The 27,123-nt window shown below is 48.9% G+C and overlaps 1 protein-coding gene across 6 annotated transcripts in view; it reads right to left on the bottom strand.

Moving 5' to 3' along the window:
• WDR90 (WD repeat domain 90) overlaps window positions 1–27,123 on the bottom strand; it is a 50,033-nt gene that overhangs the window by 12,247 nt on the left and 10,663 nt on the right. For 4 of the 6 annotated variants that reach the window (XM_044445634.1, XM_044445633.1, XM_044445636.1 and 1 more), the window contains 23 exons: window positions 26,829–27,059; window positions 25,394–25,456; window positions 24,673–24,753; window positions 23,713–23,823; window positions 19,384–19,529; window positions 18,782–18,839; window positions 17,298–17,416; window positions 16,652–16,813; window positions 15,389–15,519; window positions 14,783–14,899; window positions 13,428–13,663; window positions 11,301–11,440; window positions 10,349–10,479; window positions 9,444–9,574; window positions 7,868–8,029; window positions 7,002–7,130; window positions 6,256–6,389; window positions 6,092–6,129; window positions 5,439–5,570; window positions 3,895–4,068; window positions 2,935–3,035; window positions 2,121–2,223; window positions 1,494–1,615 (listed from right to left, as the gene is read on the bottom strand). In XM_044445634.1, coding sequence (XP_044301569.1) covers window positions 1,494–1,615; window positions 2,121–2,223; window positions 2,935–3,035; window positions 3,895–4,068; window positions 5,439–5,570; window positions 6,092–6,129; window positions 6,256–6,389; window positions 7,002–7,130; window positions 7,868–8,029; window positions 9,444–9,574; window positions 10,349–10,479; window positions 11,301–11,440; window positions 13,428–13,663; window positions 14,783–14,899; window positions 15,389–15,519; window positions 16,652–16,813; window positions 17,298–17,416; window positions 18,782–18,839; window positions 19,384–19,529; window positions 23,713–23,823; window positions 24,673–24,753; window positions 25,394–25,456; window positions 26,829–27,059 — 2,952 coding nt within the window. The remainder of the gene's footprint in view (window positions 1–1,493; window positions 1,616–2,120; window positions 2,224–2,934; window positions 3,036–3,894; window positions 4,069–5,438; window positions 5,571–6,091; window positions 6,130–6,255; window positions 6,390–7,001; window positions 7,131–7,867; window positions 8,030–9,443; window positions 9,575–10,348; window positions 10,480–11,300; window positions 11,441–13,427; window positions 13,664–14,782; window positions 14,900–15,388; window positions 15,520–16,651; window positions 16,814–17,297; window positions 17,417–18,781; window positions 18,840–19,383; window positions 19,530–23,712; window positions 23,824–24,672; window positions 24,754–25,393; window positions 25,457–26,828; window positions 27,060–27,123) is intronic. The other 2 variants (XM_044445635.1, XM_044445637.1) reach the window with 2 other exon arrangements.

Consider the following 27,123-nt stretch of genomic DNA (forward strand, 5'->3'; position numbering starts at 1 on the left):
CTGCTGCAGATGTTCTACCCTAAGCTCTCTTAATAGATGCACAGCGGGGAATCGCCTGCAGCTGGCGAGTGCGGCTGCTTCCAGGCCCTCCTTTTCATTGCTACCAACTTTTCTAAACTGTTCTGGCACCGTGCCCTGTTCTTTTTTAGGAGAGGCTAAAGGAAATGCACTTCTAAATCTACCTTCAGTCCTCGACTCCCCAGGTGGCTTAGGCAGGCTTCTCTCTCTCGTCCACTGCATCTCCCAGCATCTGCGCTGCCCCCACTATCACAATGTGTGGCTAACAGAACTGGCCTGATATGCAGGCTTCGTATCACTAAGAGATGCAAAACACTCTTGGACATGTACAAAAGGAGTTCTCGGTGTTGTTAAAATTGTGTGGTCACACCTATAGCTTTAAAAAAATTCTGGTGTAGCAGAGCATTCCTGTTTGGTTGAAATTATCCACCTCTCCCAAAAAGAGACATGCTGAGAACGGGGAATGGGAAAGGGGGCTCCTCTGCCTCACTCTGTTCTGACTCTTCCTTTGCATTGCATCTCCTCCCTCTACCAAGGCAGCCAAATGTCTCCAGCGCCCTGAGCAGTCTGTCCCTTTCGCTTTGCTGCACCTTCTCCCTGTAACTCCTTCCACAACCGTGTGCACAGGGCTAGCTCGCACCCTTCTTCCGGTTCCTTACTCAAAACCCACTTCTTCCACCACGGCCTTTGGCCAATCTGCTTAATCATCTTGCCCAGCGCTCAGTAGCCTTTACCTGCATTTGTTCATTATCCCCTCCTCTGCTCCTGTCTTTCCCCACTGGTTCATTTTTGTTTGTAAGCTCATGGAACCTCTGCATATTGCTTATCTAATTCTACATGAACATGCTACATGAATTCTAATTCTACTAATGGCTCTAGCCCTTCTGGGAATGACTGGGAAAGCAAGTGTCCACTTCTCTCTCTCTGCATTTGTGGTTGGAAAGCAGATGAACAAAGAGTGGCTAGGCTTGGATCCAGGCTGATGGTGCACCGAAGGCTAAAACAGTCTAAGGCTAAGTTAGATCCTTGGCAAATGCAGCCCTGCCTCCTTTCATTTTTCTGCCATGCAGCTGGGAACAAAGGGGGCAAAGATATCCAGAACCGTTTTAGCTGCTGTCGTCCCCACCAGCAAGGAAAACAGCTGAAAACTGACTATTTTGTTTCCCAGACTTCTCTCTCCTGCTCGGTCTGGGCCAGGAAGCGAGCCAAGCTGAGATTAAGTCCAAAAACACTCAGGAATGCTAGAGGCTTCCTTGTGTAAAGTACACAAAGTACCCAATTCAAGTACATACGGCGTGCAAGTCATGTATGTTGAAGCAGAAGTTGAAGTATGTTGAAGCAGATCCCACCCCAAACCAGAATTCCTGACACATTTCTAGCCCCCAACTCCAGATGAACCCACAGCACTGACTAAATGTGGAAGGAGGCTGAAGTGGCACATTCTACCAAGACTTTCCTGAAGAAAATATTTGTACCTGAGCATCATGGCTAAGTGCCAGTGTTGAAATTTCCTCAGGATGGCCAAGCCAATGCTGCTGAGATCCAGAGTGCAGGTCTTCAACTATGAGCACACAGCCACAGCTGTAGGCAAAGAAACCTACAAAGTGAGCCAGAAGAGGAGGTCATATTTAGTGTCTAGGATCGTGCATTTAAAAGACTACTGTGCAAATGGCTGGAAGTAGGAGCTGCCTGGAGAAGGCCCCTGTCACCTAGAAAGAAGCCAGCCTCTGAATGCCAAATGCCTGTCCTGTTATCTCATGGCTAATTTTCCTTGCTCTTCTTGCTCTGTTAGAGGAAATTAACCAAATGAGGCAACAGGAATGAAAAAATGTCTGGCAACTCTAACCTGTCAAAATCTGCCGGCTTTGATGAGTGTAGGCAGGCAAGACAATTTGATTTCAGTGGAGCCTAATTACAGTTAAGGACAATTAGATCATCATCGGACACTCCAATCCTGAATACCCTGTTCAACTTCAACAGGATTTGCTTTCCTGGAATGTATTCAGGAAAAAGATCCTAACAAGTCTGATTGTCCACTTGAGGATATGGGAATGAAAAATTTGCAAAATTTGTGCATCTTATTTCACAAGAACAGACCATACCTGTATCTGGATTCCAGACCATATTCCCCCTCCCATTTCCATTATAGCCAATGACCGTTTTTAGTTTCAGGTTCTCATTAGCAGCTAGCGGAGAGCAGAATGCCTAGAAGACAAACACAGAGCTTTAGTATAAACTGCGAAGAGATTCCAGACACATTTTCTCACACCCCAAGAAACAATATCTGTATGTGAGAAGCGTTTCTCAAAAGCACTGACTTGTTAAATTAATCTGCAGCTCTCCAATTAGTCTCAAGTATTCCACCAATTCTCTCCTCAACTGATGCTTGTGAAGAATTCATCACCAGAAAAGCAAGGGCCGCTGACAAGGCACACATTTCCACTGTGCCCCAAGTTACACATCCCAGAAAACTCTGGATTCTGCCATTCTGTAACTGTACAGCTTCACCCTCCTCTCTGCACCCCCCTCCCCAGGCCAGTGTTTACACAGCAGCTCAGGAACTAGTTTGGACATACAGAGAGATCAAACAAAAACTTGCCCACCCTGCGGCAGGCTATGTGGGGAAATATTGCAGGGCATGTGCTGGGACTACATGGAAAGCCTCTTGGATGGCTCTGGGCTGCTGAACTTGCTGGGCGCTATTCAGAACTGAAGCCCTGAAGCATATCCCCTCCACACGCCCCCTCCTGCACACCTGCCTCCAGCTCAGGCTGCCTCTTGTCCATACTCAAATGCAGTGCAATGCACAAGCACGGTGGACGGAATTTTCATATGCCCGGCCAGAAAAGCGAATGGGAGCCATGAGTCACTTTCTCGCGTATCTATCCCTTCACATTCCAGCAAGCTAGTTCTTACCTTGTGGGGTGCAGAAGTTTTGAAACGAGGGGTAAAGTGTCGGTAGCAGTCTGGGCGGATAAGGTCCTGCGGCTGGGAACTCTGGGTCTCCTTCCTGTGTTCTAGAAGAAAAGGGAAAGCAGAAATAGCCAGTGCTGCTTCCCACCCTTCCGCTGCTGAAACAGTCCCAGGGGGCATTCCCAGCTCGCTTCACCTTACTGGGGACCATTCACGCAGCCCAGCACGCTCCCTGGAGGGGTGAGAGACCGAGCCTGGAGCATGTGGGTCCCAACCCCCAGCACAAAACCTTAACTTTTAGTTCGAGCTCACATGTGCTGGCCAAACTGCAACCTGGCCATCCTTTTTTCATAGTGGAGAACTGGCCCCAACAAGGTCACTTTGTGCAGGTAAAGAGAAGGTAAAGGGTGGAAAAGAGCTGGAGAAAGACACCGGAGCTTGTTTGCCTGTTTTAGTCACGAGAGGATAGATGAATGCCTCACCCACATGTACCTAGGGCTGTGGGCACCTGGCTGTGGCACACCTGGCACGCACTACTGCCACAGAACCGTGGAGGCAGAAAGGAGGAAGATAGGAAATCCACCCTGCCAACGAGCCATCGCAGCATCTCTCAAGAGCTGCCTCCCACCTGAATAAAAGGTAAAGGATTGGCACCTGCAGGAAGACCGTGCCCTGGGTGCAAGCCGTATTACAGGCTTCCTGGTCCGGTGGCCCGCTCCTCAGGCCTCATGAAGAGGCACCAGGGACTGAGCAGAAGGACCCTTCTCCCTGGGAAAGGGCTCCGTCTTCACAGTCTCCTGGTAAGGCTATGAGAGGCTCTGGACCAGCGTTCTGACCAAGAGGATCACTCTGCCCCACATACTCAGCCAGACACAAAAAAAGGCTTTCCTGCAATTCCTTTCACTGATGTGCCTACGCCCTATTTCCTGTCCTAAAAAATTCAAACGTTAGCCTTCAACCTACCATTCCCTGCGTGGCTACAGGATCTTGATGAAGGCTGAATGGCTTTAGGCCTCTGGACCGGAAGCTCTTCACCGTGGACTTCCTTCAAAGAGCAGCCTTTATCCCCATTAGCAACCTCTCCACTGCAGCCTTTCGGAGACGATTCCTTCTCTTCTTCAGATTCAGAAAAAATATCTGAGGGAGAGTGCGCAAATGGAGGGATGGGACTGGGAGCGGGCAGTGGCCGTCACTGCAGCCTCTGCATTTGGAGCAACAGAGTAGCGACAGCAGCTGTCTGGTTTATATACTCCAACTGAAGTAAAACTCCGTGGGGGGCACTGGCTGCTCCCATGAGGAAGGGAAATTATTCTCCCCACCCCCCACCTTCACATGCAACATTTTCCTCTGTCAAGATTTTGCTGTAGATATATCAGAGCACTGGCAACTCTACAGACACAAGTCACCTGAATTCACTTGGGAGCCCTCTGCAAGTCACACCTGAACTGAAATCAAACCAAAATCCCATCTGGTGACTCCCAAGGTCATCCAGTGGCCCCAGAAATACAGAGTGAATTTAGCTTTAAACTGCCAGAAAGAAATGAGCAGCCGCTTTTCTCAAGGTGAAGGAATTTTTTTCTAATCCAGAAGCTGAATTCGAATCCAAAGGTTGCAGTAGCTGCATTCCATCCACAGGCCTGGCCAAAGTCAGAGAGGGCAAGGTGATGAAGCTGTTCTTGTTTACTTTAAGCCTGTGCTGGACAGGCACCTGCATTTTAAAGTTTAAATATTTTAATTATGATTTTACTGATATCCTCAGTCGTGTGTTCTTTTGTTGTTGATTGATGTATTTATTAGGTGTTTTATACTGTAAGCTGTTCAGAGATGAACCATAATGGACAGGATAAAAATATCCTAATGAATGAATGAATGAATGAATGAATGAATGAATGAATGAATGTACTTGGGAGCAAGCAGGAATGAATCGCTCCACAGCACCCCAATTACCAACCCTTTCTACTCATTAGTAAACCTAACCATGAGCAGCATGTTTACTCAGAAGCGAGCAGGGCTGGATCACTCAGCCACCTCATCTCCAGCCCTGCCGGCTCTCCCAGCCAGCCAGAAGAGCTTTCCCCTTCTGGGGCCTGAAAAATGGCCGAAGGGGAGGGGACAGGCATGGGAGAGAAGCTGTTGGGCCAAACGGTGGAGCCCCATCTGACCCGCGGCTGGAGAGTCCCCATGGCCGCTCCGTCTGATCAGAGAAGACATTGGATTGCTTCGGCCTTTCGGCCGGCAGGGTTCAGACGGTGGTTCATGGGAAGAAAGGGGCGACTGTTCAGGTTCTCTTCTATGGGGCAGTGTGTTGCTTCAGTGTGCTCATCAAACTGAAATGGAAGGGTTCGCCTGCCTGCGAGGGCTGTAGACGGCAACAGGGCAGAGCTGGCTGGCCCCAGAAGGGAACCAGAGCAGGGACTGACAGACATCAGTGATCAGGATTCTCTGGCGGATCTGAGGTGCTGCCAAGGAAGGTTATTCCACTCCAACAATAAGTTCTCTTTGCCTACCCTCATCTGCCATTCGTGGGATGGAGCTGAGGTCCAGACATGGTGGAGACACGACGGAAGGCACAGGGACCAGCTGGCGGGGAGCATCATTGGCGCCGGGGGTCAAATTGTGCAACTCTTGCAGAATGGCCTCTGTGAATAAAGCAGGGATGAAAAGCAGAACGAAAGCCAGTGCAGTGCGGCAGCCAGGGTGCCGGACTAGGCCAGGGAGGCCCTAAGTTTAAGCCTGTGAGCAGCCTTGAAGGTTGCTGGGTACCCTGGGCTTATTTTTCCATGTAGAAGGATCCCAGGAGAGCTTTAAAATGGACCATTAGGCTGCGGGTGTTGTCATTCCCACTGGGACATAGTATCGCCCTGAGACAGCATCCTCTTCCCGCCCAATTCTCAGTAGCTCGTGGAGGCTGTTCCCATTCTTTCCATCCCACATCGATCTCCAAGCTTTTGGTAACAGGGAGGTTAGCTTCCCAATTCCACCTTTAATTCCACTACCTACCACCCCCACCAGGACTGTGGACCTTCTTGCTGCCCAAGTGCGGAATGAAAGAAGCCAGGCTCAGCATGCATGACTCTTGGGAGCTGCTGTGTTTTTAGACAGCTATGGAGGGACGTCAGACCTTACGAAGCAGCATAACTCAAGAACAGTGCAACCTTACCAGCTTTGGGAGAATTCAAGGACTCAGCAGAATCGATTCTGGAATGGCAATAAGCTCAGAATTAGGAGGACGGGCAATGCAAGCACATGGCCTAAATGGACAGGCACCTATGAAAAGGCACTGCCAAAGCGAACGGTTTTACTGGAGAAGCATTAAACTCTTACTCATCCTTGGAGGACTCTTCTGCAAACACACCTAGGAAATCCCACAGAAAGATGGCATCTCCCACACTGATCACTTGCTTTTGGTCAGGAGTGAACCGCACCTGCTGCACTGGCTCCGAATGGCCAATGAACACCTGGGAGAAAGAAGAGCAAAAGCACGAAGATGGCTCTGCTTCACACCGCACGGGAGCACCCTAACTGGGAAGCTGCAAGCCGCACCTCTTGGCCCGGAGTCCAAGCGCAGGGTGGAAGCATACGTGCACGGATAAGGAGTGGGATGCATTCGCCCATGCAACATGCATCCAGCCCGGGAAAAGCTTCACCTGCCGATTCGTAAGCAGGATGTGCAGCAAAATGTGCCCACGTATCCTCCTCCCCGACAGGAAGCGCTCCTTTCAGGTGTCCAGCCAGGCGGCCGTGCCCCCTCCAGCAGGCCTTCCCGTCTTCCCAGTTCCCCATTTCCCCCCAACTGGCATTCAATATTCCACTTGCACAGAGCCTGCTCAGCCCTCTGTGGGCTGCTTCGGAAAGTTTTGCCCACCTGGCAAGAGATCTCCCCCGAGCAAGCTAGCAGCTCCAGCACATCCTCGTTTCTCACTTGCTCCATTTCTGTTGGCAGCTGCTGCCTCAGTTCCCTGCTCAATATACAAACCGGCCCCGATACTAGCGATAGAGTGGTGAGCAGGGGATGAGGCCAGGGAGGCGGGGAGTTCGGGACTGCCCTGGTTTTGCCGCTAGCACACTACCTGGGAGCTGATGTCGAATCTCATCTCATAATCCCACACCTTGATCACCCTGTCACCAGCGGTCAGGAGGTAACGAGCATCTGGGCTCAAGGCCAATGAAGAGCAAGACTGTTTGTGCACATGCGAGACCTGCAGTTGGACGGAAGCACAACTGAGGTGAGAACTGCGCGCTTCCCCGAAACGACTGTAAAACCTGAGACGCAGAGAGGAATTTCTCTGAAAGATACGGCAAATAACCCAATTAATGAAGCTATGACTCCCGAAGGAGAGGTATACAAAGGCTGCCATCTGTAATCCAGACCCTGTGACCAATAAGTCAGCAAGGGACTATCAATCTGACGATAAATCAATAAACAAGGGCAGAGTTATGGGTAGTTAGCATCATCTCTCTGGATACTTTTGAAATTTAATATATATAGTGCACCAGATGCAATATATAGTATACGCTAAAATTAATAAAAGATGCACCATCGCTGTGATGTTTCCATATGGCCTTAAAAGCATCCACACCTACGCATTTTACTTCCTCAGAGGGTCACACAAATAAGGGCAGCACAAACCAGCCGCTGTGGCTGGGGATGACGTGCTGCCAACCACCAGCTTGCCTGCTTCTCAAGGTGGACCTCCAGGAAATAGTTACTGACCAAAATCATAACAAGGACAAATCAATTGCAGATGCAAGACAGAAAAGAAGAATGTATTTCTTCATGCAACGTCCAATTATTGCACTATTACAATGAATCCTTTTAGAACCCTGTGATCCCAAGGTAGTTTGAGAGCCTGTGAAAGCCAAGGTACAGGAAAACCTGGGAATTGTGAGGCAGCCCACTTCAGGACAGAAAGAAGCAACACTGAGAGTCCCTTACCATCCGGATCAAGCGCCCAGACTTGGCATCCAGCACAAGAATCTTTTGTGAGGAGGTTGTTACCAAACAGTGGCCAAGAGGAAAAGGAGCAAAGCAGACCCTCTCAGCTACATCCAGGGCAGTACTGTCCAGGTCCAGTATGCTCACGTCTATTCTCAGTAGCTGCCAAACAGGAAAAGGACAGAACAGAAGCTATTAAGACCCATGAACTTGAAGCAAATCTCTCTGCTTGAAAAGGGAGAGGACAAGGATACTTGGAAGAGGGCAATTAAAAGCTGGATCTACACACCTGAGGGCGTGTGCCCCAGAACAAAGGGGTAACACTCGTTTAAAAGGCACCATTTTTCACTGCACTCCTATGTAAAAAAACAAACCAATCCTGAAAGTCAAAAATTAGCACATCATGGAGAAAGTTTCAATGCTAATTTTCCATTTGCAGGAAGATTTTATTTTATTTCTGTATAAAATAAAATAAATATTGCTACACTTTTGTTATAGCAATTATGGTTTTGTTCTTTTAATTTCTGTGTCTGTGTCTTGCTTAATTTTAATTTTTGTTAACTGGCCAGCGAGCCTTGGCTACTGGGTGGTATAGAAATGAATTTTTTTAAAAATCTGCTGCATGTGCAGAGCATGTCTGAGGGGAATGCCAGGTTTCCTCTACAGATGCAGCAGAATGAGGTGGTAGGATACATTAAGTCTGCTAGCAATGCATTGTGGGTCTCCACTTTCCATCCTGGAAAGAAGAGGAACAATTCTTTCAGTGCGACTAAGGATACCATTCTGTGCTTGTTCAGAGAGAACAACGTCCTACAATTCCCAGACAGCTGCGCTGGCTGAGACAGGAAGGAAGTTGCAGGTCCTTTGTTTTGTGTAAATGTGCACAAGATTGTATCACAAGGTAGTGAAATGCATATCTGGGCAGTACAACTTCATACCCATCTATAAACATAGAAAATTAGTCTTTTTGCACTTTGAAGTATGTATGTCAGTGAGGCGACAGGTTAGAACACCGACCTTTCAGCACGAAGGAAACGATAATCTCCATCATCACCGTTGCTGTACCAGTGCACTTATACCCGGCCTCTCTTCCTTTTGCAAGGAACCAAGGCAGCTTACAAGGTTCTCCTCCTCTCCATCTTACCCTCACACCAGCCTCGCGAGGCAGGTTCAGCTGAGAGTCCAGAACTGGCAGAAAGCCACCCAGTGACTTTCATGGTTCAGGTAGGGCTAGAACCTGGACCTCCTGAGCATAGTCCCATGCACTACCCACTAGGCCTCGCTGGCTCCATATACGCATTCGGCCAGGTGAGCTGCACCCTGAGAGATGCCTTCCAGACACTGATTCAGCATCTCAACAGAATCAAGCCTGTTGCGGCGCCATCCCTTCAGCAGCTGAAACCCTTTCCAGAACTCTCTCCTATTTCTGAGTTGTAGGTCAGTAGGCATGAGACGGCCAGTATTTTGGGCTAGACCACATGAAGGGCAGGCACTTTAGCGACTGCCCAGGAAAGCCCCATTCCCGCCACCTCAATATTCTCTACAGAAAGATGGGAGGCGAATATGCCACGCTTACCTCATCGAGTGTCGGGGCGTCCATGAGCGTCACAATGTATTTGGAGGGTCCCACAAAGGCCAGGAGGCGCCCATCGCAGCTGACAGACAGGGCATCAGGTGCATGGTCAGCATCTTGGGACACCACGTTAGCTGGGAACAAGGCAGAGAGTGGTTAAATGGGGGAGAAGCAACATGAAAGGGGGGGCAGGAAAGAGAGAGCCCCCCCCCACAAACACAAACAACCACGTCTGGAGAGAAGGAATTTTTCCTCCTGCCTCTCAACCCATGAGAACAGCTTTCAAAATTCTCTAATGTCATCAGTAGAGATTTTTTGGGAGAATTATTAATAATCATAAAAATGAGAGCCCACGCAGCACAGTAATCAGACTGTTGGACTGGCATCTGGAAAGTCCAGGTTCGAGTCCTCGCTTGGCCCCAAAATCGACTGCATGACTCTCGGACTTGACCTATCACCCAGGATCATTGTGAGAATAAGATTGAGAGGAGGAGGATTATGTGAGCCACCTTGAGTTCCTTGAAGGAAAAAAGGTGGGATAAAATAAACTAATTAATTAATGCAGCTGGGAGAGGGGAGGATTCTGGAAGGAGGTGCTGCTAGGGAGGAGAGAGTTAACGCACCCTTCCCCAAACTTGCGACCCCTCCACACAAATAATTTTTTAAAAAGCAGCCACTGTCACCTTTTAAATGCATGTGTGTGCGCGCGCATACATGCACACATGCACAGTTGCAGGTGCAAATAAGAATGGGGTCTGGACAAGCACACTGAGGGTGCATGTCATGAGTGGCCCCCGGGGGGCCAAACCCTTTGGCACTTGCACTAAAAAGGGTTTCCCTTCCCTGCCTTAAAGCAAGACAGCAGAGAGCTCCATCCAGAGGTTCTGAAAGGCGGAAAGAAGGCTTACCCAGAACTCTGACAGTGTGGCTTTTCTGGATGGCACAGTTATAAAGAGCCAGGGTTCCATGAGTGCAGGAGCTGTACATAAAATTGCCATCTGGGGAGAAGGTCAAACCAGTGATTGAGCCACGATGCTGCCTGCAAAATAACCCCCGTGAAAAATGAGAAAGCTGAAATTAAGGCTGAGTCCAACAAACCAGTCCATGCAATGGGTCTTAAAATGGGAGTGGGGGCTGACTCAGCAAACAACAGTGGCCAGGGGGATGGATCTGATGGCCCTCTAGCTCCTTCCAATTCTGCTGTGCTATGATGCTGTGAAATGCAGCAGGTCTCGGGCAGAGGGAGCAAGATCACATCATGGCATGGGCCTCCACTGGAAAAACAGCACCCGACCCCTTCATTTTAGACAACTTATGCCCCCACCTTCCCAGTGTATCTGCATCTCTTAGGAACTGCCCCACAATTAACAACATTCAAACCAAGTAACCAGTCGAGCCTTCTCCCCAGTGTACCAATCTCTCATGTGGATTTACTGTTCTCATAGAGGAGCATTCTATCATGTGATTTCCCTATCTGTACCTTGAAGTAGCATAGCCCACACAGAAATTACCCTCTTATTTGCCAGAACCAGAGGGTGGGGGTGTCTGTTTGGGACTCCCCCCCCCAACCCTCCCACCCATGTATATTTGCACTTCAGCAAATCTTACTCTCATTCTGATATCCTTATATATTCCTCATGCATGTGAATTGCGTAGTTAGGTCTACATAAGGATCAGCACTCACTGCTAATAGAAGGAGTCATTCTAAATAATTAAACAACATGCTTCTTTGTATATTGCTACTAAACTAATGTTCATTTCACACTTTTTTTTGAAGAAAAAGCCCATTTCAATCAACTGTCTCACTGTCAACACAAGAAAATATTCAGAATGTAACTCTGAAAATAGACAGAAACATACTTGTGTTCCTCAAGCAGTGCTGAGGCAGCCAAGCTGATGGTCCTCACCACACCAGAACCGAAACCACAGGCGAAAATGTGTTGGGAGGGATGAAATGCCACGGCACATGGGGTCTCATCAGAGGCAGTGAATTCATACAGCTGTAAGGGGTAAAGGTGCATCTCTCATCAGACAAGACGGCAGACGGGCAGAAGCAAGCTGCCCAAGAGTTAACCTTCTACCTCACTTGACAAGCCAACAAGTTCTGTAGCTTGTGTACTACATTAAGAAATGGGAAATCATTGCTTTCATGCAGTGGAAGCACCAGCTGGTAAGAAAGGACTTAACTAAGAGAAAGTAAAGATTGACATGAGTACTGTCAACAGATAAAAACTTTTTAGTTAATCATCTGCCTGTGAACAAAATCAGGGACATTTGAATATATCTTTATTTTATTAAAGCCTCAAAGGCGCCTAAGCAGAAATGTAAATTTTAATCAACAATGCTTGCTATCCATAGTTGGGAGAAAACCTATATTTCAGTGCATGATTTACAGTAATCATACCAAATCAAAGCACTTTTAGAAAAACCAGTAAGCCTAATCCAAACTCACAACACAGCTCATTAACACTGACCCTATGAATTAATCCAAAGCTGTCGCAAACATTTAAATCTCTTTTTAATTTAGTCCCTTCCTTTCTTTTGTAAAAACTACTATACAGTTATAAAATTAAATTAAAAAATCAGCTACCAAAAACAGCTGCAAACACAAGCAACTAGAAGCTGTCAGAAGACAGTATCAGTGCTTGCTAAAAGCAGGCACTTCTTCTCCTATGCCACTGAAATTCAGAGGTCCAGGAAAAAGAGACCATTTTGTTTTGGTTTTCTAAAGCAGTGACAGTGGGGAGAACCACACTGCTTGCGCTCCACGAGGCAGAGGCCTTCTGTCTACTTTCTACCCATATCAGGCTGAGGAAATCCAAGTTGCTTGGCATGCATTTCTCCCAACCGACCTGACTTTACAGCAGTGGTTTTCAAGCACAAGTTCGTGGACCAGAGCAGGGCTGGCTGTGTCCCGCCCCGTCTTCCTCGCCTGGCATCACGTTTGTGGGGGGTGTGCTGATGCCGCCTGTGGGGGCGGGCAGGGAGGGGAGAGACAGCTTGGTGGGAGCAGGCTGGGAGCCGCACTGCGCTTGCTGCTCCGTTTCTGGTTGTTTGAAAACTTTCTTTTTTTGGTGTTGTGTTTGGAAACTAATACACAGAATCCTGTATTATGTGTATGGTGCTCTTTGTTTCTGGCTCAGCCGTCCCTGAGGTGGCATTCCTGTTTTCGCCAGTCCCCAGCTGTGGAAAGGTTGACAGCTTTACAGGACTGTTGCAAGGACAAAACAAAGGGCACACACTCTGCTCTGAGCTTCTTGTTGGAAGAGCAGGATAGAAATGTAGCAAAACTGTGTGCAGGAGGGAGAAGAGAGAGTGAGTCTGTGTAGCACTTGCTGGTTGCTGCTAAAGTCCAGAGCACTGCATGAAATCCACGTTCTGAAGCCAGTAAACTAAACTCTGCACTGGAAATGTATTTCTTTGAATCATGCATGCACCGCTCAATTATCACGAAGAATTCTCAATTCAGAGTGGCCCAAACACACAAAACATGGCTTAGAAAGGTCAACAAAGATTTGCATGTGTTATAACCAGCAGTCTACTTTCCTTAGTTTTGGGAAACCTGCATATGGGGCTTTCTGGATCCTGGCTACCCTACTCTCACTTTTAAGTACCTTCCAATCCACACATGCTATCCCCAAAGGCGAAGATATGGAAAAACCTGGAAAACAACCAGAAAAAAAACTAAAGTTCCCCCCGATTTTTCCAGGTCTTCACATTTCTAACGCTACCTAATACTTGTGGATAAGCTAGGGTGCTTTAGGGCTTTTTCTGCCTTCCAGGACAATACAACTTTTAATTTGGCTCCGCCAATCTTCAGTCTTCAAAATGAAGTGAGTGCATGACATATACAGACGTGTACAAAAATTATACACTGTTTTGCAGAACCCAGCAAAGAGCCTCTCAGGGCATCAACACTCTGCAAAGGTTTAATGCAAAGATCTGACTGTGTTGCCAACATTATGAGTAAGGAGCTTCTGACTTTACCTGCTGCATAGACTCCAGGTTCCAGATGCGAATGGTGTTATCCTGAGATACAGTCGCTAGTTGCTTCTGGGATCTCTCCACAGAGAAGGCCAAAACAGAATCCATGTGGGAGCGCATAATTGTGCAGTAGTCTCTAGACTGGATGTCCAGGCAGCCCACATTCCCAGTGGCAGTTGTGCACAAAACCTTCAGATTATCTGGGCTGATTCGAACAGAACTCACTGGGTAGTCATGCTCTGCAGAGACACACAGTGTTCACTGGCCTGTCTCCCTCTGACATGCTTAGATCTCCTTTCCAAGGGAACATAAAGCACAGTTTGATTTCTGGCTCACTGGCTGGATAAAGGACCAGCCCTTTCATGTTTGGCATCCATGAGCCACGCTTATGTTCCTTTCATGGCCCTAATGTAACCAAGAGGGGTTCTAAAATTATGGGTGCAGAGGGGACTGGGTTCTTCCCCCCCCCCCCCACTGTGCTCTTGTACTGGAAGAAGCAAAGAAAACCCATGGAGATCCAATGCAGAGTCCATCTGATCCAGCCTTCTGCCCACCCAGTGGCCAACCAGCTGCCTCTGAGCGGCCTACCAGGAGGGCAGGACAGCCAAAGCTCTGTTCTCTGCTCTGCTCTCCAGCAGCAACTGGCAGGCAGTGGTAGATTGCTTTCTGTGCACCTACTGATGGCGTGAGGATTTCACAAGCATCTGCAACTGCAAATGCATAACCACATGAACAGAGGCTGAACGTGACGAAGTGACCTAGTTTATAAGAAGCCTTTCTCATTCTCAGTACCAGAATCCGGGGTCATCCAGTGAAGCTGATCAGTCAAGGAAAGCAAACAAAGCACCTCCTTATGCTGCACAGAGTTAACAAATGGGATTCAGCAACCCAAACTGTGACACCCTTTATCTGAGGTGGCCTTAAGACGGGAAGAGACAAGCTCATGGCACATACAGGCTATCTGCAGTAGTCAGTAGCCGGCAGTCAGGGTGGCCTTTTGTGGCCCCAGGCACAGAGACACGTGTCCCTGAGGACTGTTGCTGCGGAACAACAGCCAGAAAGGATGAGTGGGACAGGCCTTTGTTCTGATCCAGCATGTCTCTTCATATGATGTGAGAGAAAAGCAAGCACAGATCTCAGAGGCATTTTTCTAGCTGTAAGTTTATACTGCTGAGGAGGTGACAAAAGACATACAAAGTGAACACGATATAAGACAATGAATGGAGCTGAGAAGCCACACTGGGGTAGCAGCTTGGGAAATTACTGCACAGCACCCTTGGCTGTACGGGGCTTTCCCTGGGAGGGTGTGATCTAACACATACATGGCCACAACAGTCCAACCCTGAAGCTCTAAGCACCTGCTTCCAAGAAGACTTCGGAGAAATCCAGCGGCCAGAGGCGCACGTAGCCGTCTTCGGAGGCCGTAGCACAGAAACTTGAAGACAGGCTTATGCTGTTCAGTGCAATCCCAGGACCTGAAGGAACCGAGATCCAACACACACTGAGCCACAAGAGCTGCTGGTGGACAGCAAATTTTGTGTCCTCTATGAAGGCAGCACTACTTCTACCAGCTGCCATCAGGACAAGACAAGCTGGAGCTTGTCCAGACAACCATCTTGTCCATCCATTGTGGGATAGTCCCAAAAGATCCAGGGTCCTTCCACACAACGAAGGGCCTCAAACACCACCTCCAGCCGTCAGCCAGAAGCAGCATTCATTCATTCCAGCAGAGCTGGTACAGGAGAATATTTTGGAGGGGGAAATCTCTCTCCCCTTCCACCATCCTTAAAGACACCATAACTGGTCTCATCAGAAGGTGACTTCCAGCACCAATCTGACAGCAGCTGCAGGCCAAGAAAATGTGGCAACTGCTGCTATAGAACAATTGCCTGGAACCTTTCCCAGAAGGAAGCAACTAGGCAGCTACAGAGAGGCCTCGCTCAGCTCCACCTTGGAAGCCACACCTGAGTTAAACGTTTGCTTTTCTTGCTGGTGAGAGTGCTTCACCTCGGATGGTAGGAGGCGTCGGGCATTTTTGACAGTGATGTTTTTGTAGTCTATTTCCAAAACATGCCCACTCCGGCTGCAAACAAACCTAAAATAATAATAATAATAATAATAATAATAATAATAATAATAATAATAATAATGCCCCTCAACGACGTCTCAATATGACCCCAAGTAATTAGGGAATGTTCAAGGCTGCAAGCTATACATCAGGTCAATTTTCCAAAATTAATGGAGCAAACAATCCTTGGTATGTTTAGACAGAGCAGTGTCCAACAACTCCTATCACTCCTGCCGACATGGACTGATCCAGGGCCTTCTTCTGCCTGAATATACATAGGATCACACCCTACACCCATGGCAGTCGAACGGATGGGAAGTCTGGTGGTTATGGGCGCTCTGGTTTATTTTATTACCTTGAACCACATGGATATAATATGAAAGAACACTGCAGATTAGCAAACTTTAAACTGAAGCCTCCAAACTGCAGTGGAGCTCACTGGGCATAACGCCGCATCTTAGGCTAACCTACCTTGCCAAATTTGTATTGCATTCTGTGAGCTCATGAGGGGAAGGTGAGATACAAATACAGTCACTGCACACAACTTGTTACTTATTGCCATCCATTCCCATCTTCATTATCCCAGAGTCAAGTTTCTTTTTGCGGAAAAGGCAGGCAAACTGAATCCCATCAAAGATGATCCAGCACCTGCACAATAGTCCTTCCTCCCACAGACTTCACCATCATCACAGCATTGTTTACTAGTCTTCTACTGAAGAGATTAGAGAAGCGCAGGTGGCTATCTTGCAAATGCATTTCCCTCACACAGGAATGTGAAACCTCAGCACCACGGCCAAATCCAGCCCTTTGCAACTTCCAGGTAGCCACATCCCTTTCCCTCGTCCCAACCCCTTTCCCACAGTCACCTACAATTTGGCGGTTTCTCAGATCATGGCTATTTCTGCCCCTGCTGCCCAGTTTCGAAACGGCTGAAATGCTTCTCCTAAGGCTCAGCTACTGGCACCAACTGCTTTAGGCTGGAACAGGCTGCAAGGTTTGGCCACGCGCTTTTTGCTTTGTCCCCAGCCACTCCTGGAAGACACCCCCAAAAGCTTCTCCCAAATGGCATTTGGCTGTTGGGCCAGAAGAGGCTCTGCAGCCTCGCTCCAGAGCATAACTCAAGGAACAGCACCATGAGGAAAGTGAAGCCACTTCTTACAGAGTCCTGTCTTCTGGCTCGCGCTGGGAGGAATGGCCGGCCTCGAAAGCCAGGTCTGTGAACTCCAGAGAACGGTATTCGCCTAAGTTTACCGGGCAGGAGCGCAGCACTCCGCTCCGGACCCTCCACAGCCTCACATTGTCTCTTCCACATGACACCATCCTACCAGGAAGAGAAACTGGAGTTAGAAGCTAAGAAGGGCTCAAGAGTCAAAACTGCCGCATCTTTACAAAGACAGAAACAAAACATGCTTTCTTAGGTAGCCAAGGAAGATGTTTGATACCAGCAATGGCCCTCTGGGTGTAAGCTTTGCATCATGCCATATCTCAGCTCAGGTTCATACCAGCATGGGTGTGATTCTCTCTCTCTCTACCCACACCCCCAATTCTTCAATGCAAATTTTACATCTAACACGGACCGAGCATGTAGAATGACTGCCTATATGCAAAGGGCTACCTAACAGAAAAACGACACAGGGCAACGCAGGCGAGATGCCAATTGGGGCCAAGGAACACACATCAAAAGCCCAGAGTTCAAACAATCACGACAGAAGGATGTCACCCAGGGAAAGGGCACTGGGGTAGATCACTGGCTTCAGGCCCTGGATAATTATTTTTTCTACAAGAGGTCTATCATGTCTTTTTACCTGGTATCATCAAAAAAAGCAATCTTCATGGTCTGGATGTCCACATCCGTGTGCGCCTTGGCCAGTGCCACCACCTCCCCGCCATGATGTGCCTGAAGGGTGCTCCAGACCACCACCACCTGCGAGAAAAGGTGCCACCTGAGCGGGGGCAGGGGACGAGATCTGGAGGAGGCAGGCTCAGATCCCAGCCTGAGTGAGTGACCATGCCAGAGACACCACACGCAAAACAGGCACCAGCAAGTTCTATGCAAACGCAAGATGCACTTTCTCTGACCTTTCAAGTCAAAGGGCCAACGTTCCAACCCAGCAAGTGTCTGGGGGTCCACGTTCCATCTGGGGGTGGCCTAGGCCACGGCCTAAGATAAAGCAGGTGGAGCCAAAACACGACTCTTACTAATCATGTGCCAGATCAAGCAGCATGGGCCTCTGTAGGCCTACTCGTGACTGAGCTCGACCAAACCACTCAGCAGCATTTTACACAGCCTCTCCAGTACCAGGACACTTCTCCATCAAGGTGTGGAAGGCCTGCTGTAAACAGGACAGGCCTCAGAAGCACGCAGGACCAAGAGCAGCTTCCTCCCCAGATTCTTTCCCTGGCAAGGAAAAGTTCTCCTCTGATCAGAGAAGAAAAGCTTTTCCCTGCCACGAAGAGCAGGGAAGACCTACAGAAGAAACTGGGAAGCTAGAAGGAACCTTGGCAGACTTGACCCAGCCTACAGGCATGAGGTTCCCAATGGCTTCTTTAAGAGAGGGGCAGAGTTATCATAGCTCCTAGGCTAGGCAGCATCGAGAGCGCCACAGAATTTATGGATCCCCAGATCTAAGGTCGGAAAACATGTTCTGACCTGGGATCTGGGCATCCACATTCCATTCCCTGTCCCCTCCATCACAGAAAGGACTGTGCCAGTTAGTGGCACCTCAGTCGCCTCCCTGTCCCCTTCAAAACACCACACTTGGGCAGCAGATGCCTCACAGAACAAGGATTAGGACGGAAAGGAAGCTCACTTGCATGCTCTTCCCACTCTGCACAGGATGCTACCAGTTCTCCAAGTCTAGGGGGTGCTGAGCATCCAACACTGGCTTGCACTCACAATGACTTAGGCAGCAGGACTCCGGCCCAGCTGCCAGAAGACAGTGGTTTGAGCCCACTCCAGGTGGTGACCCCGAGACATGCTATTCCATTTGGAGCTGGATGTGTAAAGAGGGCACAATGGCTGCATGAATAAGTAGTCAGAAAAGGGTTTCACTAGCTTCCTGCTAGCTATAGATGAGCAGCTCGCTAGTAGGCAGACAGGGCGCACAATCTCAAACACAGTACACCCATTTAAAAAGGCATTCTCCTAAATCCAGACAAGTTACAAATCAGCAAAACCACGCAGCTCACAATAGGACGCCTTGACCTATGGTAAATAGATGCAGAAAAACTGTGCATGTATGAAACCCTTTGGCGTCCTCCGCAAAGGAAGAAATGCTGGTTTACTCACCGTTTTCCCATGACTGTCTTTCCCAGTGCCGCACAAGACACTCCCACTGTAGGAAAAGCTGCAAGACATGAGGGGCCTTAGCTGAGTGGCAGAATACCTGCTCTACATGCAAGCAGTCCCAGGTTCAATACCCAGATTCTTCAGCAGCAGAAGAGGGAAAATTAATTCTTTCTGCCTGAGACCCTGAACACCATTGCCAGTTACAGAAGAACAATGCCTGGCTTGATAGGCAGCCTGACCAGGTATAAAAGCAGCTTCAAAATATTTGTTTTTCAAGGAAAAGTGTCAGCTATGGAGGGATAATCAAGTTAAATCAGACACTCAGAAGAACGAACTGAAAGGAGCGCTCTGTCCTGGGCAAAAGGGATGGACAGGCTGCCTCACGTGAAAGAGCCTGAGATCACAAGCGCTAAGGCAATGCTTGTGGCCACGTGATCCATGCCCTGCCTGGCGAGTGGGGAAGCTTAGCCCAGCATGGGATGCTTCAGGGCACCAAACTGGGGATCCAGGCTTCAAGGGTAACCCAACCTTCCCCAATTTACCCACGCTTCCTTTTCCACCCTGCGAGAAGGCCCCATTTTCCCACATTGTGCGGCACTTACCTGAGGCAAGAGACCGAATGCATGCCTGCTTTAAACATGCAGAGGAACTTCCCTGCCGGAAAGTCCCAGAGGCGCATCATGCTCAGTTGCCCCACCTGCACAGACGCCAACAAAGTGCAGTTGCCATTGAAGGCCAGTGCCACCACCTGCACAAAAATGGCACCGTTGTAGAAATAATCCCACGACATTGCTAAGTGGAACTGCACTGCTTCAGGGGAATGCGTCTTTCTCGGATAAAGCCCGCCCCGCTCTCCAAAGCCACAGTTCCGTTTTCAAACACAGCTTCTGCGAACGACTTGACAAGAACAGGGCACCCCATAATGGGAGAGTTCCCTAAACAGTTACTAGAAACCTACCTTGGGTGCCTCCAGAGAAGGACAGCTGCTGCTACTACCACATCACTTACTTGACATTGCAGTATACAGTTTTGAAGATGTTTACTACTTCTGTCACCTCTACAATGTCCTGTCTTAGCACGCCTACCTGCAAATGTGAGACTAAGACTGAACACAGCTCGCCTGAAGACATCAAATGAGCTGATCATGTAGACAGGATTTGAAAAGTGGATTTGCTGGTTTCCAGCCCCGTCTTTCAGTCACTTTCAAGCTAACTGGCACTCCATCCATAGTCAGAACCTGGGCTTTATTTAGGATATGAACGTGTTACCAAGGACTAACAATCACAGCGTGCTGCCATGAGCCTTCCCCTCCTCTGCACTTTCAGAACAAGAACCTTCTGTGTTAAAGGCTCTTTAATCTCCAGATCACTTCCAGGAAGCACAACCAACAAAGAATGAGTCTCTGAGCATGTTCAGAGGGGTTGCCCAATCCACATTACTACTTTCCAACATTCTCCTTTTGAGGAGCCCTGGGCCCCCTCCCTCTGGGGTGTCCTCTTTGAAGGCAGCCAAGCCTCTTCCCTGTCCATCGCCCCTGTAGTTGGGTGGCCCATCTCTCCCAAAGCTGCATCATGGGTCAAGGGTCGTGCAGGTGTGGCTAGCTACTGGAGTGCTTCTCCCACGCCCCCTCCCTGCAGCTGTAAATCCTGACTGTTTTCAACATCCACCCGCATGGCTTGGGAGGGGCCCTTGGGAGAAGCTCCTCCACTTCCGCCATTTCAACATATGAGAATTCTAGTTCCCAGGACCCCTCGCCCCTTGACAAGTCTGCACCGCGGAACATGTGCCAAGAGTAACTGCATTCCCTCCACATGGGTGCCAGATACGTGCCTGAACCCACCCAAGCCCACTCCCCACCTTGCCTGCCCCAGGCAGCCCTCGCCCAGGGCCCTGCTCCTGAGTGTTCCGCTGTTTCAGAAAAACACTCGAAACCCGAACCCGAGCCCGTCTCCCACATGCACCAAGCACTGCAGCTTCTGGCCTTCAAATGCCTAAAACTAAAAAGGCCTAAACTGCTCCCTTTCCAAAATATTTTGAGACCTGATCTTAACACCCGATTGTAAGAGCTCAGCAGATCCACCCCCCTCCTGTAATTGTAACATTTAAGTAATTGTGATTACTGCATTTTAAAGTTGTTAGCCACTTAGAGAGTTATTTATTTATTTTTTATTTAGTAAACTTCTATGCTGCCCCATTCGCCGAAGCCTCGGGGTGGCTTACAACAATAAATATATATAATCATATAAAAACAATTATTGGAAACGCCCTGGCCAAAGATAAAAAATCAATAAATAAGCTAACAATTAAAATGTCGTTTAAATAAAAAGGTCTTGGCCTGGTGCCAGGCGGACCTCTCTAGTTCCATAGATTGGGCGCCACCGCAGAGAAAGCCCTCCTCCAAGTACCCACCCTCCTAATTTCTTTCACGGAGGGTTCCCGGAGAAGGGCCTCTCCCACAGATCTCAAGGGGCAGACGGGCACGTATGGACGTAAGCGCTCCTTTAGGTAACCAGGACCCAAGCCGTTTAGGGCTTTATAGGTCATCACCAACACCTTGAATTGGGCCCGGACTTCAATGGGAAGCCAGTGGAGTTGACGGAGGACTGGAGTCATGTGAACATAATGCCCAGTCCCTGTCAGTAGCCTGGCAGTTCTATTTTGCACCAATTGAAGTATCTGGACCGTCTTCAAGGGCAGCCCCATGTAGAGCGTGTTGCAGAAGTCTAATCGGGAAGTGACCAACGCGTGTGTCACTGTCGCCAGGCAGTCATTCTCCAGGTAGGGACGCAGCTCATAGATCAGCCGAAGCTGAAAGAAAGCGCTCCTCGCTACCGCTGTCACCTGAGCTTTAAGTGAAAGCTCTGGGTCGAGGAGCACTCCCAACCTAAGAGGGAGTGCAACCCCATTCAGGACAAGGTCAAGGTCCCCTTCCCCGAAGTCCGACCCGCCTACCACCAGGACCTCCGTCTTGTCTGGATTGAGCTTCAGTTCATTGGCCCTCATCCAGCCCATTACCTCGGCCAGGCACCGGTTCAGTACAGCCACTGCCTCACCTGGATTGGTTGAAAAAGAGAGGCAGGGCTGGGTATCATCAGCGTACTGATGATTCTGCAGCCCACACCTCCTGATGACCCCTCCCAGCGGTTTCATGTAGACGTTGAATAGCAGAGGGGACAAAAAGGATCCCTGTGGTACTCCATGGCATAGCTGCCATGGTGCAGAGCCATAGTCCCCCAGCATCACCTTCTGGAATCGGCCATTGAGATAGGAGCAGAACCACTGCAAGGCAGTGCCTCCGACCCCCAATCTCGCTAGCCTATCCAGAAGGATACCATGGTCGATGGTATTGAAAGCTGCTGAAAGGTCCAGGAGAACTAACAGGGATGCACTCCCCCTGTCTCTCTCCCTGCACAGGTCATCGTACAGGGTGACCAAGGCAGATTCAGTACCATACCCGGGTCTGAAGCCGGACTGAAATGGGTCCAGATAATCAGTTTCATCCAAGAGTGCTTGGAGTTGTCCTGCCACCACCCGCTCCAACACCTTGCCCAGAAACGGGATGTTGGCCACTGGTCTATAATTAGTGGCCATCTCTGGATCCAGGGACGCCTTCTTCATGACCGGTCGGACTACCGCCTCCTTTAAAGGGGCAGGCACCCGGCCATCCCTCAGATGCATTAACCACTTCCAGGATCCAGGTCCCTATCCCGTGCTTGGCGTTGTTAATTAGCCAAGATGGGAAAGGGTCCAATAGGCAGGTGGTGGGACGTACTCGTCCAAGCACCTTGTCCACATCATCAGGCCGCAATAACTGAAACTCATCCATCAATTTTGGACCAGACGGCAACATTGGTATCTCCGCAGAAGCCTCTGGATCACTAGTGGAGCCCAGCTCGTGATGAATCTGAGCGATTTTCTCCATAAAATGCTTGGCAAAGTCGTCACAGCAGGCCTGCGAGGGTGATACCAGGTCTTTCTTAGGGCCAGGATGAACCAGCCCTTGTACCACCTGAAAAAGCTCCGCCGGACGGCATTGTGAGGAGGCAATGGAAACGGAGTTCTGTTGGGCTATTCAGTGGCATATAAATTTGTGTGTATATGTGTATATATATAGAAATGCAATCCTCTGTTCGCTCAGATGTTGCATTAATTTCAGTGGAACTCACTCCCAGATAAGCAAGTATATGACTACCTCAAAGGGGAGCTGATTTTCTTGTATTTATTTCAGTTAGTCTCTTAACCACTCTGCTCACTGTCAATCTAAGTTGGAAACCCGAAACCCTGCATGACATCCAAACCAGCCCATAAAAAGTGTAATTTCCACACATCCCAGGACACAGGTGACAGGGAGGAGGGTAAGAATGATGGGGACACTTTGAAACGAATAAGGGAAAAATTATCCTGGCATATGTGATGAATAATGCAAGAATTTGAAGAAGGCCTGCAAGCAATACAATGCATTAGCTCCAAAACTGGCTTGCAGCAACCATTTCAAAGTTAATATTGATGTCTGCAAGGAAAGACTGGTTAGAAGACGTCCGGTATGTTATAAGACAAAAAAATAAGGTTTGATCATTAGGGGGTTAAGTCATTCTGTAGATATGCAACCATTGGATGAAGCCTGTGAGATACTATTTCAGGTATCAAAACCAGGTCAAAACCATTTTTTGTTTAACCGTTATTTTAAAAATTAGTATTTTAATGCAACAGTTGTGTTTTATTGGCTATATGTAATTTATTGTTTAGATTGTTTTTCATGCATATGATTTTACTGAATGTGAGCCGTCCCAAGATGCCTTGCATAAGGGACAGCCTATAAAAGTTTTAAATAAATAATAAATATTCTTTCTAGCTCTATGCAAATCCCAGATATATCATTTTAATGTTCTGGGTTTCATTCATATTGAGAAGTTAAAGGGAGCAAGCTTTACCTTATCAGTGTGGCCAGCAAAGAACCTCTGCTTGCCAGAGTCAAGCTTTATTGCAACAATCAGAGCGTGGCAGGGATAGACCACCTCGGACCCGTCGGCAGCCCACAGAGCCTGAGGGAGACACGGCAGAAGGGTAAGCGGCAGGCCCGCGTGGGGAGCGCACGCATGCGCAGGACCCGCAGGCGCAGGGTACATATGGCAAGGGCGCCACAAGTATCAACAGCTCCTCCGACAGACACGCTGGGCAGTTTTGCCTTTGAAGAGCGGGGGCAACACGGGAGAAGCAGGCCAGAGCACCGGCTTCCTTCTGTGCTGGAACCAAGTCCTTTTCCAGACAGCATTTCACTGTGCTTTTATCTTGTCCTCCTTCCAGGAGCTGAGAGTAGCACAAATGACTCTGCACTTCTGTCTTCGTAACAGCCCAGTGAGGTTTGCTAGGCTGGGAGAGGAAGGCGCACCGTGAGGGGCCTTCCTGTGACAACTCAAGAGATGATCAGAGGCAAAGGCCAGGTGATTTTGCACAAGGTAACATACCAAGTCCATGGCATTCTTCTATTGTATTTTATTATTCACTATTTATCATTATTTATCTGCTTTTTATAGTTATCATGTTTTCAAATGGTACTTTAATGGTAATCACACACTGCTTTGCATAAAGTATTTTAGAAAGGAACCCTTTGGCGGGGCAGGTTGCATTCTGGACAACCAGGATCAAATGCAACAGACCAGACAGTCTCGTCCGTCGCATTTCAGAAAAGCCTCCTTGCAAGTATGAGGACTTGGGACACTTCAAACCTCCAGTGGTTGTGAGCCGCCCAGAGGTGCTGGCACAATTGGTTTAAATAATTAAATAAACAAACAATAAAGCCAACTCCATTGAGAAGCTGCAATTTACCCCAATGCAGCTTTTGTTTTATTAAGTGCCAAGTCTATATCTGAAATAAATGTGGTCATACTGACCCATCTGGTGCTGCAGCCTCCAAACCCAATAATCTTCTTCAGCCTCAGGATCGGATCCGGTAAGAGCCTCTGCAGACCAATCTATCATTAGATTCAATCAACAGTCATTAAGTGCATAACCACCTTCACTTACGCCACCCCAGATTACCACTTTGCATCGGCATTAGCCTCGGTCTTTCCTACCACAGCAAGAAGCCGCTCTTACACTTACAGCAAGTAACCCTCCCAAGTGTTGGCTGCTGCGTTACCACGCAGTACTGCTGGATGGGGCAGGACCCCCTGGACAAATGGCTAGAACGCAGCGGCAGAGCCCTAAAGCCCATCCTGCGCATGCAAAGGTCCCACGACCAGCCCAGGGAAGGCAGGAAAGGAGTCCCATCCAAAATGCGGACAAAACACTGCCAGGAGGCCATCCTTAGCTAGCCTTGGCAGTAGGCAGCTTCCTATGTACGGGGTTTGCCCCATGCACCCAGCGCCAGTGGCCAATAAGGAACCCAGGCGACCACCGCAAGCCACAGAGACTGGTGTGGGCAGGCAGCGAAAAGAGGGGAGGAGAGACGCAGAGGCCCAAGTCATGACTGGAGGTGGCTCAGTGGGCCTAGCAGGGCAGAGCTCTCTCTGTGGGCTCAGGGCACCTCCCCTGGGAAGCAAAAGGTGAGGAGGCAGCGGGCGTGCGTGCCTTGTCATTTGAAACAGCAGGAAGTCAAATCTGTTCTCTTACCGTGCTGCGAGCAGAGTTCTTGGCAGAGATTACCCTTGGCCTAGGCATTTGTGCGTACCCACTCTGGGGAGACAAACAGATGGAAATGCTGCCCTTGTGGGGCTCAATTGCCAGTCTTTTTCAGACTGAGCTGCTGCACCAAGAGCTCTCATCACAACTATGTCAACGTTGCCAAACATGCCATCACAAATAATATGAGTAACAAAAATTAGAAACTACAGCTGCATTGATATTATAAATACATTGCTCGCTTTAAGTCCATTAAACCCGTTTTTCAATGGAGCCTTTGTCTCACTTTAATCCCCGAGGACTGTAATCAAGGCTGCAATTCTCCCCTGGGGAAAGCTCACTGAATTCTATGGGAATTCTTACTTCTGAGTAGACATACACATGAGTAAGCATGGGTACGTCTTAAGCTTTGGCTTACAAATGTGTAACTCGAATACAGATTCTTCTCCATTAACATGCCCAGCGACGACACAGCTTCACTGTCACTCCCCTTGAGGCAACGACCTGCTTTCTCCTATCTGGCAAGTGCTACGTACACTGGCACCACAAACACTATAAACACTTGGAGCCTAGGCAGGCCAGCAGGTAATAAGGGTCCCATTGCCAGAATGTTCCTGAGGATTAGCAAAGGATTCTTTCTCATCTGGCCACCTTTTGCAGTCCAAAGTGAAAGCAAGCGATGGATTCATTACGCTGAAGCATCTGCTCATGGGAACAGATACGGTCCTTTGCAGAAGCGAAGCTGCCCAGGACACCACGGCAGGCCCACTGCTTGAGCTTTCCTTGAGAAAGTATATGGACGCTTTGCTCAGGGAAGCCATTCCGGCCGAGGCCGTGCTGAGAATATTGCCAGCAATGTGGCAGCGGCTGTCTGCCAGGCCCACACCCACCACAAGAGTGCGACCATCTCCTCGGGTAAGAAACCATCCACAAACACCACGGGAACGGGAGTAAACTGGTTTTCACCCTTTGGCAGTAGCAAACGGTTTCTACCATGGTATCTGCAAGCTGTGGCTACAATTCAGGTGCAGAACACAGCAGTTCCTTCTCTGAGCTGGAAGAGAGGCCATTCCTGGCAGGAGCAATGTGGAATTCAGCTTGGAAGTTGACCCCAAAGCCTATTCAGAGTAGAACTTGGCTGAGACACACATTAAATTTGCCCCAGCAAATCCAGGGTAAGCAAGAGGAGCAAATCCACCTTCATATGATTTTATAACTAGGCAAGTCTATACTGAGATTTCATCCTGCCAGAGAATAGCCTGTCTGAAGTAGCATTTGAGGGCTACAAGAGGAAGATTATCACAGCTTATGGGGTTAAAGTGATGACCGTGACAAGCCAAGACAAAGCTGACTTGTACTTTTCCTCACTCCAGGGATACACAGGAAGGCGGGGTGGCACGGCTGTGGTGCTGAGCTGACCGCTTACCTCATCCGAATCAACGCTGATTGCATGGACAGTCACATCCCCATTTCTGTGGGCATACACATGAATGCTGTCGTCATGCACGGGAGGGCCTGGCAGGCAGGAATCCCCCCTGGCCTGCAGGCCTTCTCCCCAGCAGGTGTGACCCAAGGTGTCTGAGGGCTGCAGAGGCTCAGAGGCTGCCCTGTGATTCCTGGGGATGCGCTGCGTAAGGAGGGGCGACTGGCGAGGCATCTGAGAAAAAGAGAAGCATTGCGCAGGGGAGATCAGAGGGAAAATATTCTGCATAACGCTCCTA

The sequence above is a fragment of the Varanus komodoensis genome, unplaced genomic scaffold (genome assembly GCF_004798865.1).
Source record: "Varanus komodoensis strain SLA01 unplaced genomic scaffold, ASM479886v1 scaffold49, whole genome shotgun sequence".
Classification (NCBI taxonomy): domain Eukaryota; kingdom Metazoa; phylum Chordata; class Lepidosauria; order Squamata; family Varanidae; genus Varanus; species Varanus komodoensis.